At 46.6% G+C, this 13,204-nt stretch overlaps 1 protein-coding gene across 1 annotated transcript; it reads left to right on the forward strand.

The window, feature by feature from the left end:
- The first annotated feature begins 679 nt into the window (after window positions 1-679).
- Window positions 680-12,390, forward strand: LGALSL (galectin like). Its single transcript, XM_035110388.3, has 5 exons — window positions 680-1,186; window positions 1,828-1,899; window positions 2,047-2,135; window positions 2,824-3,001; window positions 11,431-12,390. Exons 1-5 carry the CDS (start codon window positions 1,154-1,156, stop codon window positions 11,572-11,574), a joined length of 516 nt encoding a protein of 171 aa, XP_034966279.1. The 5' UTR covers window positions 680-1,153; the 3' UTR covers window positions 11,575-12,390.
- The last annotated feature ends 814 nt before the right edge of the window (window positions 12,391-13,204 follow it).

Consider the following 13,204-nt stretch of genomic DNA (forward strand, 5'->3'; position numbering starts at 1 on the left):
GCTCCCTCGGCCAATAGAGCGAGATGAGCGCCACGACCCCAGAGTTGTCCGCAACTGGACCTAATGGTCAGGGGTCCTTTTACCATTACCTTTTAAGGAACATGGGTTGTCTTTTATTTTTTAAAATGGGACAGAAGTAAGATACTAGAAGGCACAACAATTTATTGATTATTTCTGGGTGCTGCGCCAGCCACGGAATTAAAAAGGAACAAATACAGGACAAACACAGGGGTTATGTTACAGTCAGTCCGCGATTTACGCGCTTGCAACTTAGCTTTATAAGCTTTATAAGCTTTATAAGCTTGGCAAAAATTTTTTTTTTTAAGGCAGCGAGTATCCGAGAAAAAAAACACCTTTGGCAATCCTACTCGCCGTTGCACGCTATGCATTTTGACTACATGCGATTTTGGCTAGAAGGCGCGAACCCCAGATGCAAAACACTCCCTTAAAGCGAGGGGCGTCTCTTTCCATCCAGCAACCCTCCTGCCCCGCTGGGTCTCCCGCTGTCCCTTTCCCTCGCCCGGCATAGCTGCCAAGTTTTCCCTTTTCTCGCGAGGAAGCCTATTCAGCATAAGGGAAAATCCCTTAAAAAAAGGGATAACTTGGCAGCTATGTCGCCCGGCCGCCCGCCCCCCCCGGCGTGTGCCAATTGTCTTCCGCCCGCTGGCAGAGCCTCCCCCGCTCCGCCGCCGCCGCCGCCCCTTCCTGCGTCAAAACAGCCCGGCGAGGCCAAGCGCGGTCGGGAGCAGCCTGGGCGAGTCCCCACCCCACGCGACTCCTCCCGGTCCCATGCCCTGCGCCGCCGGGCTCCCCGAAGGCCGAGGGCAGGGCTTGCGAGGCCGCCTCCCGCCTGGCACGGAGGAGCAGCCTCGCTTCGCCCGGCCACCTTCCTCCTCCTCCTCCTCCTCGCCGCCGCTGCTGTAGCACTAGCTCCGCGCGCTGCGCGCAAAGCCGTCGAGCCTCGCCAAGGAGCTCCTCCCGGACGACGCGGCGCTTGGGCGGCCCAGGCTCAGCTTGACCCCTCCGCCGCCCCCGGTCGGCTTCGGCGGCGCTTTGCCCCGCGCTCGGCTAGGCACGTCGGAGGCGGCTGGCAGCTGGCGCCCGTGCGCACCTCCGCGTCTCCCTCCTCTGGCAGAGCCAGGCTTCCCACAAGATGGCGGGATCAGTGGCAGAGAGGGACGCGCTGGTGAGTGGCACCTGGTCGAGATACTTGGCTGGGTGGGTAGGGCGCGCGGGGGGGGAGGGCTTTTAAGGGCGGCTTGCCTCTGGATCTGGCCTGGGGGGCTCTCGCCGGGATCCCTCCTTCCTTCCCCACCTCCTGGCTTCAGGTCGGGGCTTGAATCGGAATACCTGTTTGCAGACAGTGGCGGGAGAATCCCGTGCCCAGAAAGCGCGTGAAAGCCTCCCCCGTTACAGGGGCTGAAGTGGGTGCTTGCTGGAAAGGGAACCCTGGTGGAGTCCGCGCCTTGGGTGGCTTTGGCCGTTCTTCTATTCCCAGCCTTCAGGTGGCAACCTGGTGCGCGGATGTCGATCTCTCTCTCTCTGTCTGTGTGATCTGGATGATCTTGACAGGCCTGCTCCATCTCTGGGGATAGACCATCATGGATTTCTATATTACCTGGAGCACTTGCTGGGAAATCGCGAGAAGCAGGCGACACCCTTTGTTTTGCAAAGGAAGGAAAATATGGGTTCTTGCTCCAACTTGAAATGAAATTGGCGCCCTCTGTTGCTCCCAGGGTCCTCCCTTCTCTCCCCCCAACCGATCCCTAGTGCTGAATACAAAGGGGGCCTTCTGCTTTTTGAGTGTGCACTTGTTTTTGTCTCCAGAAAATAGAAGACGGGCATTTGAACAACTCACTGGGATCTCCTGTGCAAGCAGAAGTGTATTTTCCACGCCTGGTAATGTGTCCCCCCTTTTTTGGGGGGGGGGTGTGCTTTCTCCTCCCTTCTTCCCTCTCCCTGTCTTGTGATGGGGCCTGATTTAGCCCTTTCTGCCCCTATGGTATAAAAGGCTGTTCATTCTGAATCCTTGCAATCCTTTTCCAGATTGTCCCATTCTGTGGGCACATCAAAGGAGGAATGAGGCCTGGCAAGAAGATCTTGGTAATGGGCATTGTGGATCTCAACCCAGAGAGGTAATAAGACAAGAGGGAAGGCTTTTGTTTTCCACTGGCCCAGTTTCTGTCTTCTGCAAGAAAAGCTCTGTTTGCATAAAAATAAAAAGAATGTGCTTGCCAAACACCCATCATTTCTCAAGACAAGCTATTTTTATCTGCAATGTAAATATAGATTGCTGCTTTCTCCTTTGACCCATGGCAGGGAATGTATTTATATAAGAGAAGGTCATCGTTTCCCAAAATTTCATGTGAGGGCTGCTTCACGCATGATATGTTTTCTAAGTGGAGATCATCTCCATGAGGTTTTTTTTTGGGGGGGGCAGAAGACATAGGAGCTAACTCTGGGGGGAGGGGTCTTTGCCTCCCATAAAATATTTCAGGGGGCCAACCCCCATAATGTTGATGGGCATTGCCATTCAAATAGTGTGCATGCACCATGTCATGTGATGCAGGGTGGGGCTTACCTACCCCCCCCCCTATTTTATTCTAGTCGGCAGGAGAAGCATGTAATATACAGTGACTGTAAAAAAAAGATTAGGGAGCCTAGCAGGAAAACTTGTCTACACACACATTATACCTATGTGCCAGCTGTTGTCAATACCAGTAAAATGTATTTGTTTGTACAGGCTTAGAAGCCAAGGGTACTACATCCTGGATTTTATTGCTTTATTTTGGGTGAATGAGTGGGCTACTCTTCCCATTACAGTTTTGACATCAGTCTCACATGTGGGGACTCGGAGGATCCTTCTGCTGACGTAGCTATTGAACTGAAAGCCATATTCTCGGACAGACAGTTTCTCAGGAATTCTTGTGTATCTGGTGAGTGGGGAGAAGAACAGTCATCTCTTCCTTACTTTCCATTTATTCCAGACCAGCCCTTTAGGGTGAGTACTTTTTAAAATTTATAAAATAGTTGTGTGTAATTGATGAAAGTGTTTTTGGTGTTTATTTTTAAAAGTAATAATAGTCTATTTGCATATTGAAAAGAACATTGAGCCACAACAATTTCTGCCCGAGTATCTTACAAAGGCACAGATTCAAAGCTACTGATTTAATCTATGCATACGAATTTGATATTATTCTAGTTTGTGTGTCATGCATGGCAACTCATCTGAACAGTCAAGAAACAGTCAGATGGTAATATTAAAGATGGCAATACCGGTATTTAGTGGTATAGCAAACTTTCTGGGTTTGGTAATTACAACCATAAGTTTAAAGCACTCTAAAATTATGCCTCTGTTTGAAATGGCTACTATATAATTCATGCTACTGCTTCCATGCCTCCTGGGGTGCGTATGTGTACACACGCGCACACACACACACACACACACACACACACAGGTGTATATAATTTGCTGATGAACGTTCATACAATCCAGCTGAGTTTCTCCCTGGCTGACTACTGCTTATTATATCCATAGCAGGCACAGGAATAATGAATAAACAAATGCAGCTCCACCAAAAGTTCTTCATCTTTTTTCTGCTACATACCAACTCCATTTTTACTATAATGGGTTTTTAGTAACAGTTGAGCTAAGACAGTTGAGCTAAGACAACTTACAGGCAGAAGCAAACTTCCGAGCACAATTCAAAGTGTTGGTGTTGACCTTTAAAGCCCTATACGGCCTCGCTCCTGTATACCTGAAGGAGCGTCTCCACCCCCATCATTCAGCCCGGACACTGAGATCCAGCGCTGAGGGCCTTCTGGCGGTTCCCTCATTGTGAGAAGTGAGGTTACAGGGAACCAGACAGAGGGCCTTCTCTGTAGTGGCGCCCACCCTGTGGAATGCCCTCCCATCAGATGTCAAGGAAATAAGCAGCTATCCTATTTTTAAAAGACATCTGAAGGCAGCCCTGTTTCGGGAAGTTTTTAATATTTAATGCTGTATTGTTTTAATATTCGATTGGGAGCCGCCCAGAGTGGCTGGGGAGACTCAGCCAGATGGGCAGGGTATAAATAATAAATTATTATTATTATTATTATTATTAGTTTGGGTGTTATGCATTTGGTTTGGAGCATCTGAGCACAGACATCTATTTGCAGTGCATCACTCTCAAAAGACAGTGTCACAATACATCAGAAACCACTTTGGGTCCAGACATCAGCAAAGCAAATAACGCTCCAACAGGATTGTGATCAGTGTGGGAGCTTGTTTTCTTTCCCCTTTGGTCTTCACAGAGGCTTTATAAGGCAGGGAATATTTCTGAGGCCAGTTTGCAACCATCCTAACTGTAAGAAGAGTCTTTTAGCAGTTTAAAGGATCGTGTGGGCAGGGGAGAATTTAGGCTCAGAAAATGAGTGTCTGAAGGTATTATCCAAGGCATCTAAACTTTAAAGGGGCTGTTCTTTGACCCCAGGTCCTCCCTGTAGAGGGAAAGTGATTTGCAGGCTACTTTACTTCAGCCAAATGGTCAAACAGCAAGTTGTGTATTAAATGCATAATTGCACTGAATGTATTGCGTTTTTAAAAAACAAAAAAATTGTCCCAGGAGCCATTCAGGATCATGACTTCACTGTGTGGGGAGAAGTTTTTAACCTTTTCTCTTCATGCTCCAGTACACTTTCCCCCAAAGAATCATAGAGTTGGAAGAGACCACAAGGGCCATCCAGTCCAACCCCCTGCCAAGCAGGAAACACCATCAAAGCATTCTTGACATATGGCCGTCAAGCCAAGAAGGAGACTCCACCACACTCCTTGGCAGCAAATTCCACTGCTGAACAGCTCTTACTGTCAGGAAGTTCTTCCTAATGTTTAGGTGGAATCTTCTTTCTTGTAGTTTGAATCCATTGCTCCGCTTCTCTACTCTCTACTCAGTGCAAATAGGAATTAGAGATGGGACAACTTTCATTGGAACATGCAGTTAAAAGGTTAAACAACCCTCCATGTACTCTCTAGTCCTGGTTCTACCTACCTGCCACCTTGCAGCTGTTACTTAAAGGAACAATAGCAAGAGACGTGTTAAATGCAATCACAGATAATATTAATCTTGGCCCTAAATCTCTTTTCTGATCTACTCTTTGTTTCCAGGCAATCAGAGGTCTGAACATCAGCACAGACCTAATTTTTTGTAGTTTTTGAAGAGTGCCTGGTGTATGTGTGGAAAATGTATTTGCCTTAAAAAATGTTTATTAAATTTATATTCCACCTTTCCTGGAAGGAGCTCTAGGTGGCATACAGTTCTCCCTCTCCCCGTTTTATTATATATTTTGTAAAAAAACACACACCAAGATTTCCCTGCACATTTCAGTGAGCCTTCCCTCTCTGCAGGGTCCTGTTCAGGCTCTCACCCTGCGATTACTTTATTGTTTTGGTGTCTAAAGTACCCACACATTGGACACCCACTTTGTGAAGAGGCAGTAGTATCCTGTCCAGGACATGATGGAATGCAGGGCAGGGGGAAAAACATTTATAGTATAGTGGTTATAAGTTTATGTTTACAATCTGCAGCTGGATTCCTTTGTCTTGAATAGAAGGAGGGAAAGTAAATTACGTGACTAGTGCAGCCTGGGATTATGGGATTTCTAGCCAGTTTGAGGAGGCAGCAATTAATTCTACTGTAGACCACATTTATTACTTTTTCCTTAGGAATAGGAGAGTGTCCAGATGAAAACTTGAGAGCCATATTTAAAGTGATACTTAGCATTGTTGCTTATTGTTGTTTTGCATCCTTTACGAAGTGTGATTTAAACTGCAGGATAAATGGCAAAGTCAGCTTTTGAGGTCAAATCAGGATAAAGCTTATCTGAGTACATCTATCCAGGCCACAGGCCCATCCGGCATACGTTTTTTCTGGCACTGTGGAGTTTGGCAGCAATGCTGTGCATATGCCAGGCATACAAAGTGCTGTGTTTTGTGCACTCTGAGATACTAAGACTGGGAACGTTTGCCCCCCCCCCAGTATATTGTTTACTGGGCTTAAAGACAATCCAATTGCACCATGATCTTGTGTTAAATTAGTTTTAGCCACCATTCAATTTCTTGTTTAGTTTTGTTTCTGTGGGCTGGGTAGAATGCTGGGTTTGTATGAGGGAGAATCAGGAATAAATCCCCATTCAGGCTCTTTGCAGGTTTATATATTGATTTGTTTGTTCAACATATTTAGTAGCCAGTCTTTAACCATGGCAAAAGCATAGGATGGAAAACATAAAAAATACAATAAAGTAATAACAATCTAATCAATAACAATCAATGTAAAATATAGCAGGCAATTAAAATCTAATGTAAAAATGAATACAGTGTTGAAACAGCCTGCCTCAAGTCCCCGATTGTGTAATTTCAGTTGGCAGAAGAGCGGGGCCTCTAAAGCCAATCTTGATGGCCAGACAAGTTCATGTGGGAAAAGATGGTCCATTAGATACCCTGGTTCCAAACATTTTAGGACTTTTAGGTTAAAACTAGCACCTTGCACTGTGCTTGGAAAATCACTCATAGTCATTGTAGCTGTTCCACCTGTCTAGCCTCCGCTAACATATCTGCAGTTTCTGAACAGTCTCCAAAGGCAGCCAACAGCTCACTGCAGTAAGTAGTCTAAACAAGATGCAATGAAAACATCACTTGAGAAATTGTATTTTCTTTTCATTGGTTGCAGTGACCCAGAAAACCTTTTCCTACTCTACAAGCATATTTCCCAAAGCCTATTGGTCGTATTCCAACTAACCTTTACTTACAGTAGACCCATTGAAACGAACGGCCATTACTAACTTGACTTCCTTAATTTTAATGGGTTTACTCTGAGTAACAGTCAGTTGAATGAAACCCAAAGTGCAGGATGGAGTTGCTGGCAAAATGCATCCCTGCCCCACAGCTGCACCTATTCTGTGGACTGGTAGCAAAAAGGAAGGTTTAGTGAGCCACTTTACATGTTTGGTGGGCTGGGTTAGGTTTGATGGGTCACAAATTGTCCAACAAGTGATTTGCAACAAGTGATTGTACCCTGCAACTTTTGAGATAGTTAAATATTCTGCCACTTAATCAACAGCAGGATGGCTCTGTGTAGAGTAGCAGTGGCGTTGTCCCAGCAGCAGCAACACTTCATTCTCAAGGATGCAGTGAGACGGTGATAAGGTCAAGGGAGCTCTGAGTTGGCAGCAAAGGCATCCACAGGTGTGCACAAACCTGTGGGATGCTGAGAGCCCTGAGTTTCCCTGACCTTGCTGCTGCTTTGCTCTGCCCTATCCCAGCAAGCAGTAGTAGTACCACTGCCTCTTCACCCTTTTAACTTGCTGCTGCATTTAATGTACCCTTTTTTATTGCAGGTTGTGGGGGGTGTTCCCTTCAGAAAGAGTGTGCTCCTGATCTTTAATCTGTATACATCTGTATCAGTACCTTTTTAAAAGACCTGTCTTTCCCCTCTGCATCAAGGACTCTTCATGCCCCTTCATAGATGTGAGGATGCAATTTACTGGTGCTGAATGGGGTCAATGTTGTATTCTCATCACAGACATTTCAGTATCTGAAAATGCCTTTATGAGGAGGAGCAATAGCTCAGTGATAGAGCACAGGTTTTGCAACAACAACGGAATAAAAAACGTTGTTGGTGGCATCTGTCTTTCTTGAGAGGTAATGGAGTGCACTGAAATGACCTCCCTGGGGCACAAGCCTGGGCAGTGCTTATGGAGGTCCTGGGCTGTGCGGATGATGATCCACCCCCCTTGGCCTCCCTGATGAGGTCCAAAGGAAAGCAGAGCAAGGGGTTTGGCACCAGCTTGGCTGCAGGAGTTGCCGGAGGGAGGCGTACACGGCGCCATCCAACCAACTTAGGGAGTGGACTCCGGATTTGTGTAAGGTTTACTCCTCCGCCTTTCCTTTTCCTGAAGACATCCCGCAAGGCAGCAGAGGTTTAGGATCAGAGTTTTCTTCCTCCCAGGTGGGCTACCTTCTTAGGTTGACAAACCCCACCTGCCCCAAACTGCCTTTTTGACCACTGGACCCACTGTTGGTCTTTGCATGCAGGGGAAGTCCCTAGCTCACCTGGTTTAGCCAGCCAGTCAAAACCGTTCCCGGGATGTGGCTGCTGTCCCATGCTGGGAGCTTCTAGGAGCCACAGGTGAGAGCTGAGTGCAGGGGGGGGGACCAAAGGTGAACAAACTAGCCCAGAAGGAGCATGACATGCCCCCACTAGAGGTACTACCCCCACACACAATTACCATTTAACAGCACATTTCAATAATCCTCACCAGGGCCATCTCAAGGATATCCGGCGCCGTGGTTCAAAGATCCCTCCGGTGCCCACACCCGCCACATTCAAAGATCCTTCTGCCGCCCCCCCCCATTTCACCTTTTTACAGCGGGGAAGAGGCGGAGGCTCCGGGGCTCGCCCTCGGCGGCCGGCCGCCTCCTGGCAGCCCTCACACGCTGCAAGGGTTTGGAGAAGCGCACACGCGTGTGTCGTGGTGGGCCTTGGTGCTTTGGCAGCTCCCGCTGCCATGCCCTGAGGGCCCCTTTGCCGAGGGGGAGATGGGAAACGCAAGAGGCAGCCCTCCGGGCGGACAGCTCTCCAACGGGACGGAGGCTCCAGGCGCTGCTCGACATGGCGGAAGCAGGCTGATGCAGGGAGGCGCTGCGTCCGGCCTCCGCCTCTTCTGTGGTGTCCTCCAGCGCCCTCCAGAACTTGCCGCCATGGTTCCTCACACCACTAGCTTCTATGGCTAAGACGCCCCTGATCCTCACAGCCGTTTTGTGATATAGAGTACTTCAGGGGTGCAGAACGTTTGGCCCTCCAGATGTAGCTGGACGTCAGCTCCCATCGCCCTCACCAGGCATGGCCACAGCCACGGATGATAGGAGTTGTAGACCAGCAAGCAACATCTGGAGGGTCACAAACGTCCCGCAACTGACTAACTGGTGGGGGTAAAGCTAAGGTGGATAGATGCCAAAGAGGACAGGGGTCCATCACCTTCAATTGTTTTCTAGAAGGGGGAATTTCAGCTGGTGTAGTTTGTCATCCAAGCTGCACCTGATGACATTCCCTCTGCTGTGTGACTGTTAAAGGTGCAGGATCCCATCCCTCTTTTGCATCTTGTTGCCATGGGTGAAGGTGGAAGAGACAGTGGGTAGCTAGGCTTGAGATCCGAGTCAGATGCTCAATGGGAACTTCTTTGGCCTCAGAAGCTGGGATATTGTGCTTCTGAGAATACAGAGGTCACCAGTAGCCAATATATATATATGTTTCATCACACACAAAAGAAATCTGGAATGTGAACAAGAGCAAGCTGGACTGTGGGCTTTTCATACTACAATCCACTTCTTGAGGTGCATTTTGCCTACTGAATTCACTATCACAATAAGCCAGTTCATGTCAAAGGTGCTAGAGAACTTGGGTGACTGGAATTTTAGACCTTTGAGCTTCTTCCCTTCCAAAATTCCTAGAAATACATTTCTTCAAAACATGGGTTGATTCTTTTTTAGAATACAATCTTAGGATCAGACGGACAGGACCCCCTCTCCCCGTTACATTGATGCTTGGGGACTGAACTATGTATTTTTGCTGGCAACATGGCTCAGTTGGTTGGTGCTGATAATGCCAAGGTTGTTGGTATTTACTCCCATCTAAGTGTGTGCCACTCAGGTGGCCCTGTGGTCTAAACCACAGAGCCTAGGGCTTGCTGATCAGAAGGTTGGTGGTTCGAATCCCTGCAACGGGGTGAGCTCCCGTTGTGTTGCTCAGTCCCTCCTCCTGCCAACATAGCAGTTCGAAAGCACATCAAAGTGGAAGTAGATAAATTACCTTCAGCAGGAAGGTAAATGGTGTTTCCGTGCGCTGCTCTGGTTCGCCAGAAGCGGCTTTGTCATGCTGGCCACATGACCTGGAAGCTGTACGCCGGATCCCTCGGCCAGTAAAGTGAGATGAGTGTCGCAATCCCAGAGTCGTTCACAACTGGACCAAACGGTCAGGGGTCCCCTTTGTGTATAGGATTGCACTCTTAAGAGCCTTAGAAGAATACAGGCCTGTAGTCCTATTTTAAGTGAAGAATTGTAGAACTTCTACTGTTGCCTTGAGTTGGTTCTAGGCCCCTGGCATATTATGGGTAATGAAATTGTGTGTGTGTGTGTTCTACTCATTCACAAAGTAGAGAACTGTAGAATTCTTATTTTTCTAGTGTAGATTCACCTCACTTTGGGCCAGGAAAGTCAATGTTTGTTCTTGCTAGGCAAGGACCAGAGTGGGGGATTAGCACTGTTTGTTTTGGTAATTCAGTGCAAGTCAACCAATATTTTTCAAAACTTCATACAATCTGTTGTTTCTTTTGTTTATGTGGTAGCAGTTGGTGAGGCAGACCTGGAGAACAACCCTTTGGTCATTGATGTCAGTACAGCTTACCTGCACAGGCCTGCTGTGAAGCTGGGCTCTGCAGACACTTAGCCAGTCCAGCACTGCTGCTGTGCAACCCCAGCCTTGTTCCCTCCCAGGACCTGCGCAGATAAGCTGTAGTGATGTTGGATGCTGCTGTAGTGATCTACATTGGGAAAGGGTGGGAGACCAGTAGCTTCTCCTATTGACCAAAAGGCCACTGTAGAGGCAGTGTGGTGGGGGCAGATCCAGCCGCCGAGGCATGTAGCACAGCAGCAGCAGAGGGTGATACATTCCTTGGAGGCTGGATCTGCTGCCCCTGTGGATCCTGCCACCTGTGATGCAGTCACCTTTCCTTGGCCTGTGGGTGGGCTGGCCCTGGATGCTGGTGTTGTGAACATAAATGATATGTGGACTGTACAACTGTAAAGTAACTTCAGATTCACAACCTCACACTGTAAAGTAACTTCAGATTCACAACCTCACACTGACTTTCATTATTTCTGTGCCATTAGTCGCATTGTCATTGTGTCATGGAATTTTTGTGACCATACTATGCATTCAGCAATATCACTACGCCTGGTAGAGTAATGCTCCTAGGATTTGTGATAATTCATCCATTGTTTGTTTTCATCATTCAGAATGTACTTTCAATACACAAATCCTTTTGCTGTAGTCATTCTATCTAGTCATTTAGTACATTGTCACAGTAGCTTTATGAGGCTATGCTCATTCTAAAACTGCAGACCTGGGTCTGGAGCTGAGAAAATGTATTGGCCAACTGTCACCCAGTGATCCTCTCAGATCCACATTAAAGACACTGGATTGTAGTGATTTTGATCCATAACTGGGTGTTTATTGACTGGATTTCAATTATTCTGTAAGGAAGTGACCTAACCCTACAGATGCTCCAAGCAGTATAAAATTGACTATGGTTCCCATAATGGTGATATTTAAGTTCTGTGAAATGCTCTTCCCAGTTCCAACTGTGATCCTGGTTCATAACATTTCTTTCTTACAGGTTGAAATACTTTGTGAACACCCTCGTTTTAGAATATTTGTGGATGGACACCAGCTTTTTGATTTTTACCACCGCATTGAGAAGTTGTCAGCTATTGATACGATAAAGATAAATGGAGACCTCCAGCTTACTAAACTTGGTTGACCTTGTTTTCATATTCAAAAGCAAAAACAATCAGATAAAGATAAAAACCAAAATTTTAGATTCCAAATTGGCTCAGATGCCGTCCACATCTGTCTGAAGGAGCAGAGGCAAGCAACCCTGGAGCAACTTCCCTCTAGGGCAGGCGCCACCGTTTTGCTCCTACAGTATAAGCAGCAAAGAACATACTGACGGACTGAAGTACAGCACTGTTTATCCTCATGAAGAAAGCAATTGATGATTACTTGATACTGAGCCGGGCCCCTTTATTCTTTGGCACTAAATAGCCTACACCTGGTGGATAATCAAATTATAGTGGATTCTGAAAGAGTTACTTCATTGTCTATAAACTGCAGAAGCTATTGACAGGGCAGTTTTGAGTGCTAAATGTATTATTAAATGGAAACGTTTACTTTTGGAAATATTTCTCCAGCACTTAAGTGGGTTAATGTAAGTGTAACACAGATCACAAAGAGGGTTAAATGTGGAAGTCATTATTCAGTGCCTAATGATGCTGGTCTCCTTAACACCAATGGCAAAAAGTCCTGTGGACTCTAATGGCATGTGATTAGCTAGACACAATGGCTCCGGTCCCGTCTCAACACACACATCCCATTGAATCAAGTGGACTTGGGTGTGTTTAATTGTGCATTGGATTGCAACCAGTTACCATTGTGGTTTCTACTTTGGGGAGTTAGTTGTCAAGGGAAGGGTCAAAACTGAGTAATGGCTTCTGGATTTGGCCTTCATATGATAGTCAGGGTATGTGCATAGAATGTAGGTCATTAAATGTTTTTGCACAATATAATATTAATACAATTTTTAAAAGTTTCTAGTTTATTTATTGATACTCATCGTGTTAATGTTCTAACTGCAAAACTGAACATTATAACTGCGATTTAAGAGCGGCAAAGTAGGCAAAGTATAAACTTTCTGAACCTACAAGTGTTCTTTGGGCAAATATTATCATATCATTTCGGAAATATGTCCTCTTTGTCTTTGGGCGGTTGGTGGTATCATTGTTCACAGAACCTTGGTTTGTACATGTCTTCGCTAGAAACTACTTTCAATATGTTGTTAAATCTGCTGTAAATGATAAGGTCAGAGCTGATGGGATGTTTCGAGGGAGCGGGACTCCCAGGCACACACAGGAATAGAAGTTTCTAGGTTTATTGGTGTGCTTAGGTTCCAGTTTTGTACCCACTTAACTGGGTGGGAGTAAACTCAGTGGGACTTATTTTTAAATTGGCATGTATAGGGTTGCGTTGTTAGACCTTGAGAATACAACTGTCTTCTGCAGACTAGCAACTTTTCGTGGCTACTGTCGTGAGTGTGGGAGAGAACAGAATTCTCAGCACATCTGACAAAAAATAGCCTTTTTAAATGGCTCAGTTAATAATGTATCAGATACCTTCACCTAGGCCAGTAGTGGCCAAACTTGGCCCTCCAGCTGTTTTGGGACTACAATTCCCACCATCCCTGACCACTGGTCCTGTTAGCTAGGGATGATGGGAGTTGTAGTCCAAAAACAGCTGGAGGGCCAAGTTTGGCCATCACTGATCTAGGCCAAGTGGTAGAGATGAGCACCACACCCCATAGTCATCTTCGACTGAACTTAACCATCCAGGGGTCC

This window comes from Zootoca vivipara, chromosome 3 (genome assembly GCF_965207765.1).
Source record: "Zootoca vivipara chromosome 3, rZooViv2.hap1.1, whole genome shotgun sequence".
Lineage (NCBI taxonomy): Eukaryota > Metazoa > Chordata > Lepidosauria > Squamata > Lacertidae > Zootoca > Zootoca vivipara.

Coding starts and splice junctions, on each gene's coding strand:
- LGALSL (XM_035110388.3), top strand. CDS start 1,154: ATGGCGGGATCAGTGGCAGAGAGGGACGCGCTG. Junction 1,187..1,827: donor TGGCAGAGAGGGACGCGCTG/GTGAGTGGCACC, acceptor TTTTGTCTCCAG/AAAATAGAAGACGGGCATTT. Junction 3,002..11,430: donor TTCCAGACCAGCCCTTTAGG/GTGAGTACTTTT, acceptor TCTTTCTTACAG/GTTGAAATACTTTGTGAACA.